This window comes from Micropterus salmoides, unplaced genomic scaffold, assembly GCF_014851395.1.
Source record: "Micropterus salmoides isolate LMB-PRFRI ecotype aquatic unplaced genomic scaffold, ASM1485139v1 Ms_hic_scaffold_8, whole genome shotgun sequence".
Taxonomy (NCBI): Eukaryota; Metazoa; Chordata; class Actinopteri; order Centrarchiformes; family Centrarchidae; genus Micropterus; species Micropterus salmoides.
In genome coordinates, this window is record NW_024044570.1 from 5,356,880 (window position 1) to 5,383,362 (window position 26,483).

General features: G+C 39.8%; 1 protein-coding gene and 1 long non-coding RNA gene across 2 annotated transcripts in view; both read right to left on the reverse strand.

Annotated features, from left to right (window-relative positions):
• Positions 1 to 4,982: 4,982 nt before the first annotated feature.
• On the reverse strand, positions 4,983 to 6,749 carry LOC119893162. Its single transcript, XR_005442771.1, has 3 exons — positions 6,640 to 6,749; positions 6,324 to 6,415; positions 4,983 to 5,241 (listed from the first exon to the last, which is right to left on the reverse strand). It is a non-coding gene; the product is annotated as an uncharacterized LOC119893162 (long non-coding RNA).
• Positions 6,750 to 10,408: 3,659 nt separating this feature from the next.
• LOC119894372 (metabotropic glutamate receptor 8-like) overlaps positions 10,409 to 26,483 on the reverse strand; it is a 208,492-nt gene continuing 192,417 nt past the window's right edge. Inside the window, exons 11-12 of the mRNA XM_038707080.1 lie at positions 14,162 to 14,408; positions 10,409 to 11,026 (exon numbers count right to left, since the gene is read on the reverse strand). Coding sequence (XP_038563008.1) covers positions 10,977 to 11,026; positions 14,162 to 14,408 — 297 coding nt within the window. The 3' untranslated portion in view covers positions 10,409 to 10,976. The remainder of the gene's footprint in view (positions 11,027 to 14,161; positions 14,409 to 26,483) is intronic.

The following is a 26,483-nucleotide window of genomic DNA, read 5'->3' on the forward strand; positions in this document are numbered from 1 at the left end:
TGTGATGCAAATTCTCGACAGTCGGTGTTAAGGGGTTAACCCGTTTCTGAGTAGAAACCGGTGAGAAACCAGGACAGTGTGACATGTAAACACACCTGGTCCAGGTTTGACCGATGTCAAGTTAATAAAACAGTATTTATTGGTGATCTACATGCTGCCTTAAAGCTGCTTTAGTCAATATTTTTATAACAAGGAATCAGTTGTTTCTGGTAGTTGTGAACCCACAGACTCTCTCCAACTCTGCAGCTCTACAGAGCTTTTTAACCTCATAGTTTGGATTTTCTGGCATTTACTGTATAGCCCCTTTCTGAAATGCACGTCTTTAAGTGAATATGATGACACTGTCTGTAATAGCATCCAAGTCACTTTTACATTAAAATCACAATGTCTGTCTTCTCAGGTTGAACCTGCACAGCACAAAAAGGCTGCAGCAGATGGCAAAAATGAAACGCACATGTTGTTTTCCTGATTACCATCTCCTGTTTTCAAATAAAATATATTACATCTAACTACAAAACACAGTGCAGTGCATAAGTCACCCAGGGGCGGGCAATAGGAGTTAAAAAAAAATCTGTGTACAGCCACAGTATTAATCAGACCAGCTGTTTATATTTTTAACTTTCACTCATTGCAAAAGAGACAGATATGTTTCTCAGGAGTTAATAACACAGAACTAAAACTAAAGTGAATATTGGACCATAAGCACGACTCCAGTGGGATGATCATCTTGTTCTGTGACTGCTAGATGCATAAGTGGGCAGCTGTTAACTTATTAGCCACACAAACACTTTATAAGCTGATATGTGTTTTCAGCTCATTCCACGGCCCTAGAATCACTGAATGCAGCTTTAAATAACAGTAATGACAGTAATTCAGAGAATTAATTGTACTGATGCTCCCTGAGTTGTTCTTGACTTTCTGTTTAATAACTGTTGAAAGTTACTGTGATGAAAAGCTGTACTGATACACTTAGACTTAATCCAACCAACACCTTAGGGAACAATCTGATGTTTCTGCTGTCGATCAGTAATGACCTTTCTGCAGAAATAGGCTGAATACTGAAATGTCTGCAGGCTAATGTGTACGTATGAGTTTGCTCAATTTGTTAAAACCATTTTTCATTTCATTATAAATAGTCAACAGAGACGCAGAGATGAGACGCAAACAGCCGATTTCACATGCTAATCATCTGATTTACATGTTAATATCACACTGTGACCAGCCTTTATCTGAATATGAATGTGTTCAATCTGCAAAAATAAAACACCCAAAATGCAACGAGTGAGCGCACACCTCCTCCAACATGTGCAGAGGCATTACGCTCAGAAAATGTCAGGCATAATGTTTTTTTTGTTTGTTTTTTTTTAAACACAAAAGAAACCAAAATGTGGAGTGTGACAGCAGTGTGGTTTGCAGAGCTGATGGCGAGGCATAAACAGACAAGCTGTCATTTCAGCCACAAGTGTGATTTTATTTTTTATAACTTAGGAGGATTTGTAGTTTCTGGACAGTTTAAAGAGCCAAACTGGAAGTCACTCTCTGCTTTCCATATTACTGCAGTTTCATCACAGATGGCATTTTGAGTTCAGGTAAAAAATTGCATTTTATTCCAAAGTCGGTTCAGGTCATAAATCAAGAGTGTGAAATGCAAAACTCAGCTCTTTGGGATTCACTTTTCCAGGCTTACAGTTTAGAAATGTTCAGTTCAGGCCTATTGAATTGTCAGAAAAACTGGGATTAATTAAGACAATTTTAATTATTATTTGCTGGAAATGTTTCAAACCCAGTCTACCATTAATATTTTCTGTATTTGTGCAGAGGCAAACTTATTTAATTTCATCATGTAAATTAACATTAAATGTGTGTCAGCAGCATTCGTTTTTTCAGAAGTGTGGTTGTCTGTCGTCTGTCTGAAAGACAATCGGAGAAGTTTCCATTTTACTTTGCTTTCAGCCCATCAGAGCAACTGGGGGCTTCATTCAGAGCGTGATGGCTGAAAATTGCAGCAATTTGGAAGCTAGAATTTTAAAGATTGAAAGAAGGAAGGCTTGATTTTACTGGGCGTCGTGAGGAAAAATGCTTTTGTGTGTGTGTGTCTGAAGGAGCTCTGACATTTTTCCTCCTCATCTTGTGAAACAGCCTCGTTGATTCAGTTCTTGGGATCTGTTCATGGTCATCAGCATGACGATCAATGAAACAATCAATTCGCTAAACTAAATATGGAGAATTTTTTTTAAGTTAGTCCAACAGTAAACTAATTTAGTTACATTCCCTCCATACCTTTCCTCTGAGTTCGCCCTTGTTTTTTTTTTAAGTCTCTCTCTCCAGTTTCGGTTTAAATGTGAATTCTTTGAGTGTCTCGAGTTGCAGCAGCTGCAGCTGCAGCTCCAGCATGGAAAAGCAGTTAAAGGAAAACAGTGCGGAATCACAAAACAATATTTTAAACCTTGATGAAGTGTAGGAAGAGTGGTGAAAGGAAAGTGTAGGTAGTTCAGTGGATATCCTATTGTTTGAAACCGGCATTAACAACGCTGGGTGGCTCAGCTGCTCGGAGAAGGATCCCCCCTTTTTTGCTCTTCCTGAGGTTTCTTCCATTTTTTTCCCTCTTAAAGGGTTTTTGGGGAGTTTCTGCTCATTCAAATTGATGGTCTATGGACAGAGGGTGTCATCTGCTATACAGATTCTAAAGCCCCTTAAAGCAAATTGGGATTTGGTGTAAATAAAACTGAAGTTACCTGATTTGACTCACACAGGATATTGTCTGATACTCATATCTGTCCATACCCCCTTTTTAATTTTAAAATTATTATTGCCCTACTAAACATTTTTAAATGTTTTCTTTTTTGGGATTTTTAAAATCAGTTGCTGGTAAATTAGGTGTTTTCAGATTTGGTCCCACTTTTCTGATTGGTTATTACAGCCTGTGTTGTTTCATATTGGGCGTACATATTTGATGCCTGACGAAGGCCAAAGACAGAAATGTTGTTCAACAGTTCAATTCAACAGTCCCCCCCCACACCTTCAACATTTTCCTACTCACCTGTCCTTTCAAAATGTGCATAAAAACTTGTCTCTCTCACTATGAAATACTGTCTATATAAATATTGTATAAACGTGCTGTACAGAAAGCACAGCGAACACGTGCAGTCTCAGAGTGGGAGGGTGAGCAGTGAACTGTGAGCTGACCGACCTCCTCTGAACCACGACCACTGAATGTGTTGCTGCAGCTCAGAGACCACCTGGGACTCAACCCACCTGAAGCCAATTAAAACCTCCAAGAGTCAGAGAGAAGCTGTGACCCCCCTCTCATACACAAACACAAACACACACACATACTGGCACACTCCTGCCTATCCTCAGAGCTGTGAACAGATACCAGAGAGGTTAAAAATAACTTGAATGTGCGTCAGAATCCACCAGGGCTGAAGAGTTGTGAAATCAGCTGACGACATGGTGGGAAGGTTCCTGTGAAAATGGGGAAAAACACAAACATCAGTAGTTACACTCTTCAAATGAAAATGATGAAGCCTCCAGCAGTTGCACTTGTGTTACAATAAATGATATTGATTATTGATGCTGGAGTATTTAGTATATAGGGATTAGTCCACTGTTTTTCAAACCTTCTGTATTCTCATCAGGCTTTCCTACAGGGCATCATAGTAGCTGTTGTCAGTGCCTCAGGAATTACATTACTCTCATGAATATTACTTACAGGGGAAAGGTAGAAAGTATTTACAGTAGCACTAAAAGACGTCTATTCTGCCAACAGAAGGGAGACTTTTGACGCTCCGCAACCTGCATGAAGAAGGTCACAGCGCCGACGGAGACAGCTTTGCCAGCTTGTGTACAGAGAATAATCACACAACTGTCTTTTGAGAATAAGTTAGACTCTTTACAGCAAAGGAAATATGCAGGAAATCTTGTTAATCAGCCGGTTATAGACCTGTAATATGTATTATGAATATTCATAAAAACTGAACATCTAATTATTCCGATTTAGAAAATCTAATTTAAGGATCCCTTCAAAGTCACTTACTTTTAAATTTCTCTATATCTATTAACACAGAATATTCCCTTCAGATTGTGTGTGGGTCTGTCACCCTGCGAAAGACCACCACCTGAGTATATCAGAGGGCACAGCTCAAAGCCATTGACAACAAAAGTCATTTTCAAAAGTAAATCTACTACTGAAATGTGTCACAGTTTTTCAAATAAAAACTCATCAACATTGTCAAACCCAAAGTCAGTGTGATTGACTATGAACACGCAAAGTCAAGACAGAACAAATCAATTACTGACTAAATCTGGACGCAGACTCTGAGTATACAGCTGCTAATAGATGTCTTTTGATAATTCTGTTAATTTTACTGAAGGGCAATTTCATGTTAAAACTGTGTTTGAGTTTCCAGTACAGCACAGAACTCTGTGCCAAACTGTAACTGACACCAGTCGATGTTAATCACATAAAATGTCAACATTTTCAGTTTGAAAATAATAAGCTTTTCTTTGGTGTTCCACAAAGACTGAGGCCTGTGTGAAATGATCTGCTGTCCCTCGTATCCTCCTCGACTCTGAAATGCAGATTTGTTAAAACAATGTGGACTCTCACAGAGTAATTGGCCCCGGGGCCACCTGCAGCGGCTGGATGAGAGTGCTTAGTAATGAGAAAAAAACTACAGTATGTCTGTCAAAGAGCCAATTAAGCTGATAGAGCAGGATTTCCCGCCGGTGTCAGACGGTGGTTTACTGGAGATAAGATGCAGAGAGGAAGAAACTAAACCTGGTGGAGTCACTGTTATCAGTCAGAGAGGAGAAACTGACTGTTGTTTCTGTCTTTCCCTACTGTTACGAGTGAGTCGGATAGTCGTTTTGTGTTATTGTTGTTACAGTTGGGTGGTGGCTGGATTCAGGTGCATAGTCAGACTCGATGTAAGGTCAGACAAAAAGGGGGTTTATTTGAGAAACAAAAGAAGCGACTAGGTGAAGTAGAGTGAGAGGTAGGAAGTCCGGGCCTGGAAGGGGATCCGGGTGTTGGCGTGTGGCTGGCGATGTGCGGAGGCACCGGAGGTCTGCAACAAGCCAAGTACTCAAAAAAACAGTTAGTGTGCCAATAACTGTCTGTTACCCAAAACAATCTGGCACCGGCCCTCCAACAAGCAAGAGCTTAAGAGCTGAGCGGTGATGAGCTGATCAGCTGCAGATGTGGAGGAGAGCCAGGTGCTGAGCCAGCTGCCACGCCCCCTGCAAAGAGACACAACCACAACACAGAGAGAAAAACACACCCTGAACAGCAATACACATACCGTGACAATTGTCACATTATGTAACAGACAAGTTTACAGACAATCAAGGATGCATGTGCAGCAGGGGGACAGAAAACACATAATGTCATAAGTATATATAGACATTTTCAGTATTTAGAAATAAAGCAAACTTGCCAGAAACTTGTAAATATAGTAGGTAATAATATGTGTGGCACTCATCTTCACACTGCTATTGTGACACATATTCCAGAGAAATAATAATGATAAATATGAAAAGTGGCAGCTGCAGTAGTATTAATAACGCTAAACCAGACTACACAAAGTTTATACTACAAGTCATGAGAACTGTGTGTGGTTCAAACTATCAACTGGCAGCACGGGTTAAAAGCAAAGAAGCCCCCCTCACACATGTAACAGTAGCATAAAAAAGTAACGTTAACATAATTAAAAATCTTGTTGTTTGGCTGCTGTGCAAATTAAGAAAACAGACCCTCCCTCATTCTGGTTATTTCTAACGTCAGCATGTCCGAAAATCTTTAAGTTTCCTCTACATGTACTTAAGAAGTTTCTTCACCAAAATTTCTCTAAAAAATGTCCTCTGATTGTCCAGATGTTAGAATACAGACACAAATCTACAAACTTAAATAATTTATATCTCCCAGTTTCTTTATTTTTATTTATCTTTAATTCTTTTACAAATATATATTTTTGATTATTTAATTATTTTTAATCTAATGTGTATATAGATGTGTCTTAAATTATACTATACAATACTATATGCCTACCGCATTTAAAAGTGTGCAGTGATACAGACAGGTATACAGTGTATAACACTGATGTTTACAGAATCAGAATTGCAGTTTGAATTTTTTTGGACGACTTGTTTTCTCCTCTTTTCCAGTACTGGAGGTGAACGGTTTGTCTATTTAAGTTCTTATTTTGGACACATCAGTGGGCTGAATTTAATTTCCCTTTGTTGATCATTTTGGCAGTGTCCACCCTGGAGCTGATTACTTCCTGGCAGTCACTTCATAAATACACCCAGTGTGTTCTGCCAACCTGCTCGGCCAATTCTTCTTCAGTGGGAACAGATTCAGACCGGTCACATTTCTGTTTCATATGGTTCTCCCTCAGGCTGAGCCCGGCACTGACTGCAGACAGAAGTACTGCTGATTATTGTTGCTGGATGGAATTGAGACTTACTCACACACAAGCCACAGGATGTTTGAGTCAAGACAGTTTTTTCAAGTCAATATTAGTAATATAGCCCAATATCACAAAAATGTGCCAGTAAAACTCCAAATTGTCCTCAATCATCTACTGGTTCACCATGAGGTGTCTGTGTCTGCACAGAAAGTATAAAAACAGATCATACCTTTTGTGCATGATTTGGTCATGATTTTAATCCTGCAGGAGAAAAAAGATTTTAGTTGGCGGCTTTTTCTTGGCATCAGGACTATTGTCTTGAACTGAATGTGTAGTCAGTTGTGGTTTGGTCAACATGGTATGTTTATAAACTATTAAATTAAGGAAATAAAACATTTTAAATGTGACTACGGGCAATTTGTCTGGATCACTGCAGTTTAAACAAGACAAACAGTCTACAGATATGCTTGCAGGCCTCTGTGAGGCTGCTTCAAGCTTAGTGCTAACTTGTTATATACACAATGTTTACCATGTTCACCAACTTAGCTTACTGGGTTAGCATGCTAACACCTGCTAATTAGCACTAAAAAACAACTAAAGTCAGGGGATCACCAAAGTTATTACAATTTATCTTGCAGAGAACATGGATGTCTGAACCAAACTGCATGGAAATCTATCCAATAGTGTCAGACTGACAGAACCACATCCATAGAGGCAGTCACATTTGAGCCAGTTGTGGTGGCGCAGGGTTGGGTGGAAAACATGCAGAAGAGGGGTTTGCATGCTCTGATAAAGGTTTGGGAAACACTATTCTAGGTTAGTCTGCTGTTGTGTGGGGCGAGGGAGAGAGCGGGGCAGCAAATGACCCTGATATATTAACAGTAATTGGGCAAAATCACAGAGGGGATGTAATACTGAGTAAACTACCCCCGCGACCCTGCTCGCAGGATAAGCGGTTGGCGATGGATGAGTAAACAACAAATGTCTGCTGGCTGAACGTTCCAATGTTAGGTGATGCTACTAACTGTGAGTAAACTATGCTGCATTGGAAATATGTGGGTCAGTCCATGTTTGCAGTTCGGCTAAATGGCATGTTTCTCAACTTTGTACACAGTCAGACTCCTGTGTGGATTGACTATGACAACCAAAGCATGCTCTGGTAAACAATTAGTGATTGGTTTGACTGAACCAGCTCAAAGAGGTGTGATGAAAAAATGTGATGTATTTTTGACATGAGAAGGTGGCCTCACTATAGACTATGCTCAGTGTTAAAGTGGTTTAAGCCGACAAGTTATTCCTTTAGCAGCTGATGGTTTTTTTTCAAGCTACTCGTGTTTCAATAAATGTGAAAGACCAGATATTCTGACTCACGGCAGCTGCCAAACGATTCCCATTAAAAAACATACAGTGGGAGCAGTAAATGAAACTGCGCAGCAACCAGGGCACTTCTGCAACTCTTGAGAGATAATTTTCCAATAACACATAAACAAAATCAGAATGATGTCTTCATCAGACTGAACAACAATCTTGAAGAACAGCAGCAGAGAGACTGTGCAGAAGTAGGACAGGCGTCATCCTGCAGTTAATAGGTCGCTTTGGGATGACAATTTCAATATTTATCAGCTGCCACTTTAACTGAAATGTGGACAGCAATTATCAGATCAACTAATGAATCCCTGTCTCTGAAACACGAATCCCTCTCAGGGTGTCTTTGCTAATAATGCAGGTTAGTTCAGGTAACTAATCAAAACCTCCCTCATGTCTGTCAAATATAAAGGTTTAGCCAGCTTCTGGCTAGCTTAGCTTAGCACAAAGACTGAAAACGAGGAAACAGCTAGCCTAGCTCTGTCTTAACCTACCAGCACATCCAAAGTTCACTAATTAACAACTCATACAAGAACCAATCACTTTATGGATCACGGATTTAAACAGTGGAATAGAAACTCTGAAAAGTCTCCAGCACTAATCAAGATGCTACTTGTGTGTGCACAGATGTGCATGTATCTGAGCAAAAACAACTTAAAATATTGTCTGAAGCTCTTTTTCTAAGAAGTGTCTCAGAAGACGTGCAGTACCGCTGACATCTGAGTAGCCTCGTTTATTATAAAAATAACAATTTTTAGAAGATATGTAGTTCTATAATCCTGTAAATCAAAATGAGATAAGATAAAAATAAGTATAGGGGTTCAATGTAATAATTGTATCTCCTTCGAGACTGTAACATATGCGACAATGTGTTTTGATTTCTTATATTCATTCTTGACACCTCATGAGAAGACACCGGAGACAATATAATACTGTTAAAACAGTTGAATGGCAGTAATAAATTCCCACACAGTTTGTCTCAGACTGTAGTGAGTAGAGACATCCTGAAGCATGACATTCGCTCTTACCTGAAGGCTGTTAAAATGTTAAACAGATGAGCCTGAGGACAGCAAACAAATGATCAAACAGAAAAACAAAAATCAAAACCCGTGGAGAAATTCAGGTGTGCCGTTCCATCATCAGTATTTATTTCAGTGCGGAGATGGAGTTTCTTTTCTTTCAGTGTGTGCGAGAAATGAGAGCTGCGACGGGGGGAGAAAAGCAGGAGGCCCGGACGTTTCATCACTCAGACTCTACCTGTCCTCGTCTTCTTCTCTGCCAGGAGATGCAGAAATATTCATTACATGCATGAGGAGTTCTCTCTGGTAGCTCGTATTGATCCGGCCTCTCCTGTTCCACAGCATGTATTGATCACATCGACTCTCTTTCTTTTTTTTAAGTCTGTAATGAGGAGCACACTGTGCTGAGTTTCCTGCCAGACTCGGGTTTGTGTGATGTTAAAGGTCAAATCCAGTATGGATGGAGTTCTGTTTCCTGCTCTGCAGCGTTATCATGTTGGGATGTGAAGTATTTGCTACCGTTTCCTGTCTTTCCTTGAATAAACGTGTCATGTCTCTACAGTCACATCCCGTCTATTAGCATCTACTCACACATTCTTTCACATTAAAGCACAACTCACAGTTAAACACGTCCTTCCTCTTCCTTTGGACAAATGTAGATGATGTTCAGCAGCTCCAGTGTAGTTGGAGTTAGCGCTATCTTGGTTCCAGACCTCTGAATCAACACTCATATGTCTGATATGTTTAGGTGTGACGTTGTGCTTGCTGTTTACCCATACACATCTACCAATCAGAGCTTTTGTAGGCAGAATTAAAAATTTAAACGTTATTTTTGTAAATAGCAAGCTGGCTATAGCCATGACCATCCAGCATGAATATTTTTTGTTACTTTGGAAAAATGTGCAAATTTATTTTTACTAACTTTCACATTTATACATGTCAATTTGTGGGTTAAAAAAATGCTTATTTTTGTGGTATCACAAAAGCAGTCAAACAGCATATCAATCGGTTTCTTTATTAATCTTATTTTGGGATGACACCAAATAGTCAAAGATTCGATAGGCGGAGCCTGATTCAACTCCTATTCTCACACCGGTTTTCTCCCAGTAAGTTAATATACAGCCTATCATGATGTAAATATCCACATATAATGCTGTAAATAAATAAACTTCAAAAGAAAATAGCTTTTGAAAAATGCTGTTGAAAAATGTTGAAATGTTGTTGCTGAATAAATCCAAAATTGTAACCCTGACGCCCTCTAAGGTAGTTTTCTAAAACAAAAATCAAACAGTACTTGGAATAGACCCGCGAGGAACCGTGACATGAAAATCTAGGTGAGTCGGCGGGCACAACTCTGCACAAGACCGGTGAATAGCAGGCGAGCAAAGCAGAGAGAAAGGGGTCAACAATGATCGTCAGTTTAGCTGGAAATGTTCAGTGTAAGAAACGGTGACTAATGAATGGAGAGGGCAGCTCTGCAGCTTCTCAAGATTGGTGTTACGACGAGATTTGCACTGAAGAATGAAGATCAGCGTCTGTGCAGCACAACTACTTTCTGTTTCTACTGAGAAGGTGGCTGCTGTTTGTCCTTATTCAAAACCAAACAAGCCACAGACTTGTGAAACATTCCTTTATTATAAATAGATCATTTGTATAAAAAACGGGCATGCTTCAGTTCAACCATTTAGACATTTCACAACCAAAAGCTACCATTCATGTTAACCGAAAACAGCAACGGACTCATCTCATAATGCAGGTCGATGGACAGACGACATGAGACAAGAATCAGAAATTTTCACAACCACAAGTTTTTTTTTTAACATACAATTAGAATAAGAACAAATATGTTTGGTCCCCACAATTTATTTTTTGTATTTCTTTTTGAAGATTTGTTTTAATTCTTATTTTTTTGTGTCTTTCAGGTTATCATCCTCCTGCTTCCTCATCGTTTCTTGGATGGTTTTACAGTTGAGATCCTTTCAGGTTTTTGGCACCCTTCAGGCCCGTTTCCTTCTGTCTGTAAACATAAAAACACTTCCCAGGTTTCAGTTTCTAAGTTCCGATCCTTCAGATTGTTCAGAGCACCTCATTTCATGTCTTATCCTCTGGTAACATCTCCTCTGAGTCTGGAATCTGCTATTTAAATGTCCCAGGACGTCCTCGAGTCGATGGTGTCACTTTTTCACATGGCATGGTTGGTGTAGCTGACGTAGGTATTTTTCGTTGGTGGCACTGAGGAGAGAAAAACAAACAGCAGGTTGGTAAAGTGACCCTTTACTTTAACTTATGCCTTAAAGTTCCCACGAAATGGAAAGCGGAGTGCTATTTCATTCCGTATATGTACATGTTTCCCGTTGACAAAGACAAAGCTAGGGAGGGACTGCAGTAACCACTAGTGCTGAATGTGTGCTACGCCGCCACCCCGTCATGCAGACTCTGCGCGAACTGATTCCAGCTTCCGCCAAGTGAACACTTTAGGTACCCCGGATCCCTATCTGCACAGTGGTCCTGTCTGTCAAAGAAGGTTACCACAAATGTGCCTGTTCATAATTACTCGTGTGTTGTTGTCTGTTCTCATCTCACAGCGACAAATACTGATGCTTTCAGAAAGGCTGACAAAGCGTTATTTTATTATAGTATTTGATGCAAAAGATGCGTGCGTATGAGACTCCCCCGGGCGCGTCTGTATGAGACGCCCTGTCTAGACCAGAAGCGCTAATAGCTAGCTAGGTAGCTAGCTATGTTAGTATAAAAGGCGTTGACAGCTTCCCAAAGCCCCTTACCCTAACCCTAATCATCACAGGGGTGTGTGCCTAAATCACAGTCAGCGATTGTGTGCAAGTCGACCGGATAACCCTACAGCTGGCCTGACGGCCGATATGCTAACGGCTAAGGTTAACCTCCTTTGTGTTCAGGCAGCTAATATGACAGCTAACTGACCTAACTAACAGCAGCTAGTAGCAGTTAACTGTTAATTATTTAGCAACAGTTGTTCATCAGCGAACTAAACCACAGATAGTTGAGGCAGGGTAGCCAGGGGACATCAGAGGGAGAACCAGAAAATATTGTTCTCTGATCCAGTTTCACCAAAATCAGTTAATAAAGATGTGTTTTTGTTTTTGTACAGTAATCAGTGAGGTCCGGTGGGCCCACAGAAACACTACACTCTGGTAGGGTCATAAAAATTAAAAAGCTTTTCACACTGAATTAAAACACGTTTTCCAGGAAATGACAAACTAAAATACCATTAACAATTCTTACAAAACAACATTTTTTATCATTGTTGGACCATGTTGTATTGGTGACCTATTGTGCAAGACATGAGCAATAAAAACAAATTAACATCGATTTTGATTTCATGGGGACTGAATTCAGAGGCTGATTTCTGATGTCACAAAAGTCAACAGATAACAAGACAGTTACAAATAATGAATTGAGCAAAAATGAGCAGATCTACTGAGCAGCCAAACAGAAGACTTAAGATTCTTAAAACATCTAGTGCCACCTGCTATTCCACATTACCAGCAGGTAATACACGAGGAGTCTGGGAACTTTTAAAACCATTTTTCACAGGCTGGTGGCCCTTGGTTGTCTTGTTTGTGTACAGGCTTTCCTCATTAAGTAAAAACCAGAAGCAAGGCTGACCAGATAAAAAGTCAGATGGCCAGAGGTCATCAGGTATTGCAAAATCTCCTTGACTTCCACCACTGTGTCCGAATACATGGGTAGACTGTGGCCCTGAAGTGACAGTGTACATAAGCAACAATACATCAAGTGTCATGCTGTGGCATTAAAAGTATGCTCAGTTGCTATTAAGGACACTAAGGTGTGCTAAGAAAATATCCCCCACTGCATTACGCCACCACACCAGCCTGAACCGTTGACACAAGGCAGTACTCCAAATAAATTACCTTTGCTGGTTTTGTACATAAGAACAATATAAATGTGTTTATGGGGGAAAATTAAAATGAGAATTAGTATTTAATTGACATTAAGATAAATATATAATAACATTTTTGGCTTATGTCGTACATACACACTTTGACAGCCTATTTGTTAGAGTTGCAATTTGGGAAACAGGTTAAAAAGTGTTTAAATTGTGCAGCAGCGTTATTTTTTATCAAAGAATCTGAGGATCCTGGAATGACTTTGAGACCAGGGACAAGTGTAGTTAAATAACCATGTTAGTTTTTGCCTAAACTCCTGCTAGTGTCCTCTAGAGGCTGCATTGTTCATTACAGCCACAATATGAACGAACAACATCCTGACCATTTAGCTATTCTTAGAGCCTCACCAGAAATGGAACTACAAATGTTAAGTTTGTCCTTCATTCATACTAAATGTAAACATAAAATATCTATCAGTTGTTGAGATATGTTGGACTAAATAAGTCTCACAAGCGTGTTCATCTAATGTAGTTTTTCATAAATGTATCTTTGTGACTTCACACTGAACACTGCAGGATTAAAGAGAAAGTTTGGCCTTGTGTAAAGTTGAGAAAGTAAAACTGATGTGAGAGCTGCTGCTTGTTACATTAAGCAGATCAGTTCAGTCAGCAGATCTCTGATGAGTAAACAATCCGACGGCTCCCACTTTTCTGCTGACGGGCCGAGAAGTAGCTTTGAAGTGTAACTCTGAGCTGTAAACAGTTTGGCTTTATCAGTTTTGGTCTCAGGTGATGTCTAAATGAACTCCAGTCAACTTCCTGTTAAATCCTCATTACTGCAGAGAGGCTTCGCTCTGACTCTGACTTTCCCTCCACGTGGTAGACTTTACAGAGAAACACACAGTTCTCTTCTTACAGTGCCTTTGTTCAGAGAATAACGAACAGCATTTACTTCTTTTGCTACTGTCTTTGTCTTGTTCATCAGTACTTGCTGCCTAATAAAGGCTTCTAAGGTATCTTAAAGGAGGAAGCTGGTAAATCCTCTTGTTCGCTGGTTCTTACTATCCTTGTACTCCAGGATAGTGAGATTACATCCAGTAATGAAATACACCATGTGGCCAAAGGTATGTGGACAGCCGGACGCATCAGTTCAGCTGCATCAAATCAAGCATTCAGCAACGTAATCTCCACTGACAAACATCTGCGGTAGAAAAGATCAAACTCATGAGCATACTGACTGTAAGAACAGTATATATGTAAATCCTGCCTTTGCTTTTTATTGTTTTCTTGAATTTCTTTTCTTTGTAATTTTGTTGAGAAAACGGCTGAACTGATAAAGTTTTATTGTGATATTTGTTGGGTTGAATTTTCTATATATATATATTTATTAACTATATAAACTACTACAACGTACAAAAGTATTAAACCGTAATGAATGTTTCAACCAATCCGATCCGTAGGAAGCCCCTCCGCCTACTCACCGCTAGCCTCCACACCCTCGCACAGTTCCGTCTTCACCTCGCCGTTGGGCCGTTCAGCCGCCAGATGTGACAGCTTGCTGGTCATGGTGGCGGCAGTGACAATGGCCTTGAAGCTGCGTTTGCGTTTGGGGACGTTCTGCTCAGGATGGAAGATGATGATGTAGACCTTCGGCATGTAGAGCATGCCAAGAGAGACGGAGGCGCTGAGGCTGAGGGAGACGGTCAGCGTGGCCGTCTGAATGTACATCTGAGAAAACAGAGGGGGGAAAGGTTACGGGGTGGAGAAGACATGATGATAACCTGAGAAACTTTCACTTTTGAAAGGTTGGGTAAAGGATTCTAATCTAATACACGCTTTTGTTTTTGTCAAAGTTCAGCCCTGAGGCCCTGAGACCCTGAGGTCTGTTAGCTAATTTTGTCAAACAAAGTGGGCGTTCAAGCCATGATTTGTGTGTCAGATAACATTAAATGACTTGCCCACAGACATTCAGCTTACTTTCTAGTTCACCAGAACATGCTGTTGTTGTGATGTTAGCTATAACAGCAGGAGAGTTGTGAGTCTTGCTGTCTGGTGCTGGTGTGCTGGCTCTGGGACGTCTCGTCCTCTCTACATGTTAGCTTCGCAGCAGCAACAAAAGCAAGTGACAGTTTGCTAACCCACAACCTAGCTAACTTCACTCATTATCATGGATTTTGTCATGGTGTTGGATTTCTCCTAAATCTCATACACCACCTTTAACTGTCAACCGTGATGTGAAAGAAAGCTTAAATCTCCACTTTCGGTGCTTTTCATGTTTTCACTTTGACTTAACAAATACCACATTATCTCATCATGACATCAAGTGAGTAATTCCACTTACTCTCAAATAATGTCAAATAATGACTTAACTCCCTGAATTGCTATGGAGCAATATTTTGTATGTGTTTTCTTTTTCATGAAAGAAAGCGTAGTTTCAAGCATTTCTGCTGAGCGTCAGTCGGTGGGTGAAATGGCAAACGCAGTAATTCACCAACAGATGCGAGTAAGTAGACAAGTGCAAGCTGGCAAGGATGAAAAGCGATGAAACTTTCAAAATATTCAATTAAAAATGTGTCTTTGCCAATATTTTCTGAGGAAGAAAATTCATTCAACATGTTTGTTAGACCTCAACGATACACTGAATGTAAACAGAACTGTTTTCAAGACCTTTATATTGTATGAGTGAATTACTAATTCCATCCCTTAATATTACTAATTTGGGGGTCTTAAATCATTGTACCCTTAAAATGCTTATTTAAGATGTTTAATTCACTGCATGAATACAATCAATAATGTCTTCAAACACTTAAACAAAACCAAAACTTGACTTAACCAATCATTTGAGTAGTATATATATATATATATATATATATACATATATATATATATACATACATACATATACACACACATATACATATATATACATACACACACACATATATATACATATATATATACATACATATACATATACATATACATATATACATATACACACACACATATATATATATATATATATATATATACATATATATATATATATATATATATATATATATATATATATATATTTATGCCGCATTTGTTTGCTCAATATGTATTTTTCATGTCTATACGTTATTTCAACATTTATGTCCATGAAATGGATGTCATAGAGAAAAACATTAATTTTAAATATACCAGAACGATCTTTTACAACAATCTGAGTCTCATGACTCAAGTACCTTTTTTTATGTGGGACATATAAGGTTTTCAGCTGACTGTGTTGAGAACAATTTTCACTTCACTACATGCAGATAAACCTGATGAACAAGAGGATTTACTTAAATGATGGTCTGGTGCACTGAGCTCAGCAGTAATAATTCCATCAGCCTTCATTAAACCAACAGATGGTTGGCTGCTCAGTTCATTTACTGGAATCAATCTAGTGACTCGTGTTTGTGGCTGACAATTTTGTCTGGCTCATAACCAGCCAAAGTTTTCTACTCTCCAGCTGACTGGTGCAAAAGTCAAAGTGGTGAGTACTGGGCTGCAGTTTCCTGTTGTGTTGTAGTGATTTATTACGTGTTTTGATCACTGCTACTGCTAATGAAACCCAACACTTCCTTCATATTTCACACATTAAAAGGAAAGGGAGAGATTAAGCCCTTTGAGCCACTGGACTTTTAATGTGACACATCTGCTGGAAATGATTAGCTTCACTGTCAGCAACTTAACAGAAATCACAAAAATGGCATAGTGGAAGCAACTGGAAGTAATGACTGATTAAACACTGTTGGATAAGAGAAAGTGTTTTCAGCAGAGTGGTGTGTACATGACTCTGTTGTTGTACTGATGGAACAGTGTTGTGGAAATACAACATTTAGCAAGACAGCAGTTAAACATGAAACAGGAAATGCAGAGTTTGCATTAACAGCAAATTGAACAGGAGCAGATCAGAACTTCATACTAAAATATGCATCCATTAGTTACACCCACTTATCCTTTAGAGGGCTGCAGGGTGATGTAGCCAATCTCAGCTGACATTGGGCAAGAAGCCTGGACAAGTCACCGGTCAATCACAGGGCTGACACGGACAACCATTCAAGCACACATTCACACCTACTTGCCACTTAACCTAAATCCACATAAACTACAAGAACTAGAACACTTTACACTGCAGTTCCACCTCCTCTTACCCCATTAACTGTGAGCTGTGTCAATGTTTTCAGTAGTGGACTGCTGAAGCTTCATCGTGTGAGCAGCTGGACAATCATGAACTGATTACCTCTGTCTTTAAACGGGATCAGCAACAGAACAGAGAAACATCAGGACTCTCTTTTTCTCTCTCTACCCTTATCTCAGTTGGACAGATGACCACAAACGCATCATTAGGCTCCGTGCTGCGTTTGTGAGCCAATACGAGACTATTGATTCTCTGTGTTGTTATCTTTGTCAGCAGTGTTCTGTGAAAGCCTTCATTGTGACTATGAGTCTTTTACTGGCAGAAGGAGGCACTTAGACACCTGATCCACAGTCAGTCTCTGATCCTGAACCCTGACTGGACTAAATATTGCACCATCAACACCATCAAAACTAAAATGTAAGTTTAAAAGAATAGTAAAGTAGACTAACTATAACTGATTGTTTCTGCGGTGACACTGATCCTCTGTATTTTTAATGGGTAACAGCAGAGCGTAACTTCCATCGACACGGCTACAAGATCTTACTAACAGCCTGTACTCTAGACACCGCTGCCATGAACTATAATCTCGTCACATAGATAAATAAATGAAATTGTTAACAATGTGACACTTCTTAATTAATTTAACAACTTTAGCTTAACTAATATCATAAACATTGTTGGTTCAGATGAGATAATCAAACTTTGAAGCTTATGTTTGTTAACTGATCTGTTCATTTCAATGCTGTAGAGGACGTGTAGAAGTAAAATTAGTTCTTGCTTTGTTTTCCTGAGTTTGGTTTCTGTCTTCTCTGGCTGCATCTTGAGCACAACCACCACGCTTGCTCTCCTTACTGTTGCCATTGATGGCGTGGCACGGCTTCTGGCCTTAAAAAAATATAGAATAACACCAGCCCTATCCTCAAAGTATGTGTATATTTTACAGGTACATTGAAATATTAAAGCAAGACTTTAAAACTTCTGAAAGTTGAAATACGTGCTCAGTCCAATACACTTTTACATCTTTTATTTGGTCTGGTATGACCAGCAGCTAATGTTGGCTAACTTTAAACTTTAACTGCTGTGTAACTAGTATTACTGAGTCAGTTCATAATGACTCTTTTCTACTTGTGCTACTGTTTACCATGCATAAACTATGAATATATTAGCATTTAGTATGGTGTAATTCACATTTTTTGGCCACAGTGGTTGATGTTCAGTAAAAGTTACATATAGTAGTCTCTCTTTAAATTACTAAATGAAAATATAAATATATATATAAAATCTGAGCAACTTATGAGATACCAGACTATAACAGAGCCACAAAAAGCTATATTTAACTATATTCAAAACTATTTGAGGATTGGATTGTCAATAAAATCTTCCAAATGGTTCCATACTCTTAACCCCTCATGTCCATGGGAGATGAATTGAAAACACGTTTGCAGCTAATTTCTGATCGATGTGGTAACAAGTACTTTTGTATTTATATGTTCTTGTGCGTTGTATTTCACTTTGTTGTATTGTATCAATCATCAAATCGATCGCAAATAAACTTTACTTACTTACTTTACTGGTATTCATGACTTTATGCTGCACAACATCTGGTTTTTATTTTATAATAATAATAATAATAATAAATCATAAGATTACTTTTGCTGATTCACAGACTTTAGAGGACAAGTAATAGAAACAACTTCTATAACTAATGAAAGGCAGCATTAAATATTAATTTCACGTCAATTGTAATAAATTATACATCTGAAGCCATTACAGAAGCGAGACGTGGTGCAGCAACATGATTCAAGCTCACTCAACCACACACACACACACGCACATACACACACATACACACCATGCAGAGCTCAAACAGGCAGCAGACCATCCTCCAGCATCTGTCGCAAGACACCTGTGCACATGCTCCCAACACACAACACGGCATATCGCTTTTTATAAACAGTCTATGATCGCTACCACTGCTCAGAGACCCCCCCCCCCCATGTCACCATGGCAACGCCTCCTGTAAGTGGAGGCCCGGGTTAATGGTCCTCTGACTTAGTGTCAAAGTGACAGCAGGGAATCCTCAATGGGGCTCCGCTCAGCCACCAGGACGGAGAAAGGATGGGTGGAAGGAAGGAAACGTGGTGACAGATGGCGAGTTTCCCTCCAAGAGCCCAAAACAACGACGGCGGTGATTCCAGCGACGCATCGAGCAATCATTATGAAAATGCATGACAGACAGCGAAGCATAAACTCATTTGTGGGCCTGAGAGAAAAAACAAGCTCTGAAGAGATTTATGTGGCCTCTCCGACACAAGCTGTCATTACAAAACCAACACCACAAACAGTGTGAAGGTCAGAGTCTGATGACATGTTTCAGGAAGAGTAAAGGAGAAAGGTGAGGAACGAACAACCACTCAGTCTTATAAAGTCACATTAATGGATTTTATTTTGGCGCTGACCTAAGTCCTTTAATATTGAGTATCATCCTTGGGCGTGGAGAATGAGAACGTGCCGAGCGAGTGTGTATGTGCATCTGCACCTGACTTTTCCTGTAGCGCCACCATGAGTTTGTGGTATTGAGTGAAAAATCTCAACTTCATTGTCAATGTTCAAGATACTAGAAGACATTTCATCCCTCATCCAAGAGACTTCTTCAGTTCTGACTGACTGGTAGGGAAACTCAGCTATTTAACCTCTGTAGGGTCGTTACCAAGATGATCGATACCGCTGGTTCGTTAGTGTTCCTGGCTGTTGTAACGACAGTCGTTATGGTCATTGGAGCCATACAAGGCCAAGGCCCCATCCACATTACTCCATTTTTGTTTAAAAACAGAGTTTTAAAATGAATATAATCTCCATCCATACCAGCGTTTTAGCTGCGTATCAGAGATGATCTCCATCTATATTAAAACGAATGAAAATGCACATCAGGTGGCCATTCAGTACACTGGGTGTAAACATAAAGCAGATGGTCTCTTCCGTAGTTACAGAAGATTTGGCAAAAGAATAAAGAAATACAGACAAAGAACCACACCAGCCTTTTTTTTTGCATGGACCAATAACGAGCTGGGACTGTTACTGAAAGTAACACGGGAGATTAAAGCGACTGTGGCGGTGAAAAACATACAGAGTACAAGTGTAGGATGTAAGTGTTATTTGCACGGTACAAAATATTTTCATAAAAATACCAAAACTAAAACTCTGCCAGTAGCATTGTATTTCTGCTTTTACTTATAAGACCCAATCAGAAAGCCAAACCAGAGCGTCTGCGTCATCGTTAAAGTCTAAAACACTACCGGGAGTTTTAAGACGAAAAACGGGGTCGGCAGCGCTTTCAAACTTCTCTGATTCAGGTCTTCGTTTTCGTCGTTTTAGTCTGGATGGGAGGTGCAAACGTAGCAGTGTGGATCGGCCCCAAGTCTGAACAATCATCGTTCGCATCTTCTCTTGAGGCCAAAGTCCAGTTGCACTTTATTTGCATTTGCTTTCTGAAATTTGATACATTCAGGCTTGTAAATTCTTACAAATTGAAACATACAGAGCAAACAAGGACAGCAAAGAGGTGGATTATGGGTCTTTTTTGAGAAATGTGTCTTAAATGACATAACATCTAGAATATTATAATCAGATGGAATGGTGCAGCCATAAAAAAGTATTTCTCTCAGTATAAGAATCATCAAACTTTAAATCCTCTGAAAAAAGAAATTTATGAAGGTTTGAGAGGTTGATGGAGGGTGAATCCTGTGACTGTACAGCTCTCTGTCTCCTGACCTGGACGCCACCTTCCTGCCTGATCAGAGCAGAGCTAGTTTAAAGCTCATGACTGTGAGAGTCTGATCTGAGAGCAGCTGAGGTCTGACTGAAACTGGAGCAGCAGATGTATCATCTAAATGTCAGCAGCAGGCTGCAGGACAGAAGAGACCAGGTGGATCAAGGATCATACATCACAAGAATAGTCAGTATAATGAGCTAATTTTCCCTCAGTTTGGAAGATAAACTAATACTTTCACCAAGACGACTGCAGCATGTTGATCTGAACCGATTGTGACTCTGATGTTTTTGGAGATTTACAAATATTGGATACTGCAGTCCACAGCTTGAAGAGAGCAAATCACCATTCTCCCCTCAGACTTTAATCTAAACCGCTTCACACTTAACTGTCCCGCTTTGCACAGGAAGTCACAAGGCAACGCAGTCATCCAAAAAAAGTAATAATGCAATCCGAGACCACCATATGGACACACAGTCAGGACCAGCAGAACTCTGGTTGAGCCCAAAGCCAACTTAGATATTCAAGTCAGTTTTATTTATATAGTCCAATAGAGTGAAGGTAAAGTGCCTTAAACCTCCTTAATCTGCAGTTTCATCACGTTCTTTCTAGAAATCCCCCCCCAAATCACTGTATTTCCCAAAGATCTCTGTGTTATAATGTGTTTAAGAAAATTTAGAAAAGTCCTTGCAGCTAAATATTATTTGTATTATGTGTTTACTACTGTGAAAGATAAGAAACACTCCCGAAATATGAATCCACAATTTTCAGCTGCCCCAAATCCTTGAATGTCCTCCAAGATCTCACTGATGATGTTTTCAGAATTAACTACAGTCTATGTTAAGTTTCAGGAGAAGGTTTTGGGGGGGTTCCAGTAGCTCTACTGAAAATGTAGGCTTATGTTAGTTATGTTTTTGTTAATCCAGGCCTGATGGGATATACAATCCCTCCAGGGTGTTGTTGGTGTCACCTCCAAGATGGATGCACCTGGAAAACCTCCATAGGGAGGCGTCTAGGAGAAATCCTTGTCATTAACAGCACTGAACCACCTTAACTGACTCTTTTAGACTTGAGGAAGCAGCAGTTCTCCTGTGAGCTCCTATTGGAAGTCTGAGTTGCAGAGAGCGACATCAATTGAGGCCTGCAGCGTATAATTAATGCATCATACAGAGATGTATTCAAGGTGATAAAAGTTCTGCTTTTCTGGAGAATTGATGTGTATCAGTTCTAGGAAATTGGACATTAGCCTTCTAACGGACATGCATCAACCTGCCACCTGTATAAGTTGCCTATAAGGTTCAGTCCAGCCATCTATGGTCATTACCCAAAGCTCATGACCATAGATGAGAGTATAAATGTAAATTGTCTGCTGAACCTTTTTTACATTGACAGTTCTGTCCGATGTGTAACTGTTACTGAAAATAACACGGGAGTATAAAGTGATTTTGGCGGTGGAAACAGACTGGGAGTCATCGCAAAGTAAGTACAGCGACATGCATAGTAATTTGCAAGTGTGCAAGTGTTATTTGCACAGTACAAATATTTTAATAAAAATACCAAAACTAAAACACTGTCAGTAGATTTATGCTTTTGCTTTGCATGACTTACAAGACCCAACCAGGAAGCCAGATGTGAGCATCTGCTTCATCTTCACCTGTCCGCACTAAAACAGCGTTTTCAAACTTCTCCGTTTTAGGTCTTCGGATTTGCCGTTTTAGTCCGGACGGGAGGTGCAAATGCAGCAAAAGGTCTGCATTTTAAAACGAAAATGTAGTAGTGAGTAATGTGGATGTAGCCTCAGAAGCAAAGATGCAATCCTATGGCCACCATACAGGCACCATCCCCAATCAGAGCCAGAACCAGTACAACCCTGGTCGAGCCCAATGACTTTTGAGATATTCAAGTCAATTTTATTTATACATCCCAATATCCATAAACAAAAATTGCCTCAAGGGAGTCTAGAATCTATACAGCATACCACGCCGTCTGTCCTTGTTCAACAGAAGGACTGAATGGCTTGTAGTAACGACCCCAGCATCCTGTATTCCTGCTAAAAACCCACAAGGCTACTCAGGGTTACCAGAGAGCCAACTGGCCGATGTGTTGTGTTCAAATTAAATTTTGGCTCTCAATTATGGAGGACAGTGTTGGCCCACAAGGTTGGTCGGGCTCTCTACTCCTATACCTCCTGACATCCCATCAATTCAAGTCAGAGCAAAAATTACACTCATTGCATTTTGTCTTGTTGTTTTCTACCTCTTTTCTACTTTTTTTTCTCAATCTTGCATTATATACTTTATATATTTTCCCACTTTTGTTTTTGTTTCTGTATTGTTGTTTTGTTATGTCTTCTGCTGACATATGCCTTATGTTGTTGTGTCAGGATACAGCACATTGCCTGTTTTTCCTCTTTAAAAAGGGCAAATGAAAGTGGATAAATGTGTTTTAAAATTGATACCTTACGTAAAAATGCTCTCATGGAGTCCAAATGATTCACAATTTGTTCATGTTTATGATGATGAAAAGTCCAGCATGAGGTCATCTGATGTATATTTCCCGTCAGATTTTAGACTGGAAAAGTGTCACTTTTTTGAGAAAATTAGGATTCATCGTATTCCCACTCTTCTCTCTCTCTGCTGTAAACTGGTAATATCTTCTCTTCATTTGGCCCACATCGACGTTTCCCCTCACACAAAATAAAAAACACCACTTAAACAACAGCTATGGATGGATGGTAACACTGTGGTTTGTATTGACTTTCTCTCCTCAAGTCTGAGGCTCATGAGAACGATAGCAGCAGAGCATGGCTAATCGTTGCTCACTCACACACACAGTTTTTTATTTTAGAGAAGCAGAGGCAAAGTGGCAGCAGTGAAAAGGCATCAACAGCAGGTTTTTATATTCACCATCCATAAAAACATCTCAGTTCATTGAGCTCTGTGGCTCATCGGGTGTCAAGGTTGACTCTTTTGGTTAGGGTTGAGACCTGTGGAGCTATACAGGCCTTACAGCGCCTTTTTTTGTTAGTTGACATTTGAAAGACACTTATGGAAGCTTATTTCTTCAAGGTAAAAACAAACTGATGAAAGCTTGGGAAAATATTGGATAGTGTTATGTTTAGCTCAGCGATGACCCAAGATATGGGTTTTGGACCCAGATGCACTTTTACTGATAGACAGTTTATTAAATGATATGTGTAACTAATGAAAATGAGCCAGGTTGTCCAAAACAAGGAAAAGTCAAGCCAGACACAGAGGCAAAGAAATCCAAAATGGCATAAGTGATAAACCGAGGAGGTAGAATATCCAAGAGACACTTGTGGAACACAAGGAAACACAGGCAACAGGGCTGATGACTGAAATACAGGTGCTGGTCATATAATTAGAATATCATCAAAAAGATATTAGTTATTTCAGTAATTCCATTCAAAAAGTGAAACTTGTATAATGTATACATTCATTCCACACAGACTTATATATTTCTAGTGTTCATTTCTTTTAATTTTGATGCTTATACCTGACAACTAATGAAAACCCCAAAATCAGTATCTCAGAAAATTTGAATATTGTGAAAAGGTTCAATGTTGAAGACACCTGGTGCCACACTCTAATCAGCTAATTAACTCAAAACACCTGCAAAGGCCTTTTAATGGTCTCTCAGTCTAGTTCTGTAGGCTACACAATCATGGGGAAGACTGCTGACTTGACAGCTGTCCAAAAGACGACCACTGACACCTTGCACAAGGATGTGCACGAAAGGTCATTGCTAAAGAGGCTGGCTGTTCACAGAGCTCTGTGTCCAAGCACATTAATAGAGAGGCGAAGGGAAGGAAAAGATGTGGTAGAAAAAAGTGTACAAGCAATAGGGATAACCGCACCCTGGAGAGGATTGTGAAACAAAACCCATTCACAAAGAGTGGACTGCAGCTGGAGTCAGTGCTTCAAGAACAACCACGCACAGACGTATGCAAGACATGGGTTTCAGCTGTCGCATTCCTTGTGTCAAGACACTCTTGAACAAGACACAGCGTCAGAAGCGTCTCGCCTGGGCTAAAGACAAAAAGGACTGGACTGCTGCTGAGTGGTCCAAAGTTATGTTCTCTGATGAAAGTAAATTTTGCATTTCCTTTGGAAATCAAGGTCCCAGAGTCTGGAGGAAGAGAGGAGAGGCACAGAATCCACGTTGCGTGAAGTCCAGTGTAAAGTTTCCACAGTCAGTGATGGTTTGGGTGCCATGTCATCTGCTGGTGTTGGTCCACTGTGTTTTCTGAGGTCCAAGGTCAACGCAGCCGTCTACCAGAAGTTTTAGAGCACTTCATGCTTCCTGCTGCTGACCAACTTTATGGAGATGCAGATTTCATTTTCCAACAGGACTTGACACCTGCACACAGTGCCAAAGCTACCAGTACCTGGTTTAAGGACCATGGTATCCCTGTTCTTAATTGGCCAGCAAACTCGCCTGACCTTAACCCTATAGAAAATCTATGGGGTATTGTGAAGAGGAAGATGCGATACGCCAGACCCAACAATGCAGAAGAGCTGAAGGCCACTATCAGAGCAACCTGGGCTCTCATAACACCTGAGCAGTGCCACAGACTGATCGACTCCATGCCACGCCGCATTGCTGCAGTAATTCAGGCAGAAGGAGCCCCAACTAAGTATTGAGTGCTGTACATGCTCATACTTTTCATGTTCATACTTTTCAGTTGGCCAACATTTCTAAAAATCCTTTTTTTTCTATTGGTCTTAAGTAATATTCTAATTTTCGGAGATACTGAATTTGGGATTTTCATTAGTTGTCAGTTTTAATCATCACAATTAAATGAAATAAACATTTGAAATATATCACTCTGTGTGTTTTTCACTTTTTGAATGGAATTACTGAAATAAATCAACTTTTTGATGATATTCTAATTATATGACCAGCACTTGTATATGTTGAGAAGGAGTATGAATTGCCACAACGTGAAGACAACAGACCAACTAAATACCCTAGTGAGGAGGGAGATAACGAGACACAGGTGAAGTTAATTAGACAATCAGGGAGCCCACAGACAGGAAGCATAACAACACAATGACACCAGAAGCAGAGCAACTTCAAAATAAAACAGGAAACACAAACACCAACATCCCAGAACCGTGACAGATGGATTGCAATGACATTAAATACAGATATATTTATGATCCCCACATGATCCTAATGATCAATCCTACCTTTGTGGTTACCACTGAAATGTCTCGACAACTATCAGATGGATTGCTGTGAAATTTTGGTGATCCTGATAGTTTTGTCCCCCTCAGGATAAATTGTAATAACTCAATCAGTTAAAAATAGTTAAATTGTTTTAATCAGGGTGGATGACCTCCAAACGTGGGGAGGGGAGGGGGGTGGGGAGGGGAGGGGGGTGTTACAGGGGCCTCGGAGAGAGACGGTGCAGGGAGTTTACAGATGAAGTTTTGAGTCAGCACTTTGAATTTTCACCACAGTACTCTGATTACTGGGAGAATTCTAAATCAAAAGAGACAAAAATATACCTTCTTACATCAAAGCTGTTTAATTTACATCTCTGCTGTCTTTACATGTCATCTTGTGTGGTTTGTAATCTGTGTTTTTTGCATCTGGAGACATAACCTACATGTGTTAAGCAGGAGTGAAACATATTTTAGTGTGATTTTTATTCTCCCAGATAAATCCTGGCAGTGTAAAGTGGTTGCAGACACTGAAAATAACACTAATAATAGCACCGTTAGCATATTAATATTAGAAAGTAGCTCATCAGTTGAGGTCAGAGGAGTTGGATTCCCGAGAGAAGCAGGAGCTGTGGGTGGAAGCTGCATGTTAATCTTCTCTGGGATCCTCCGAC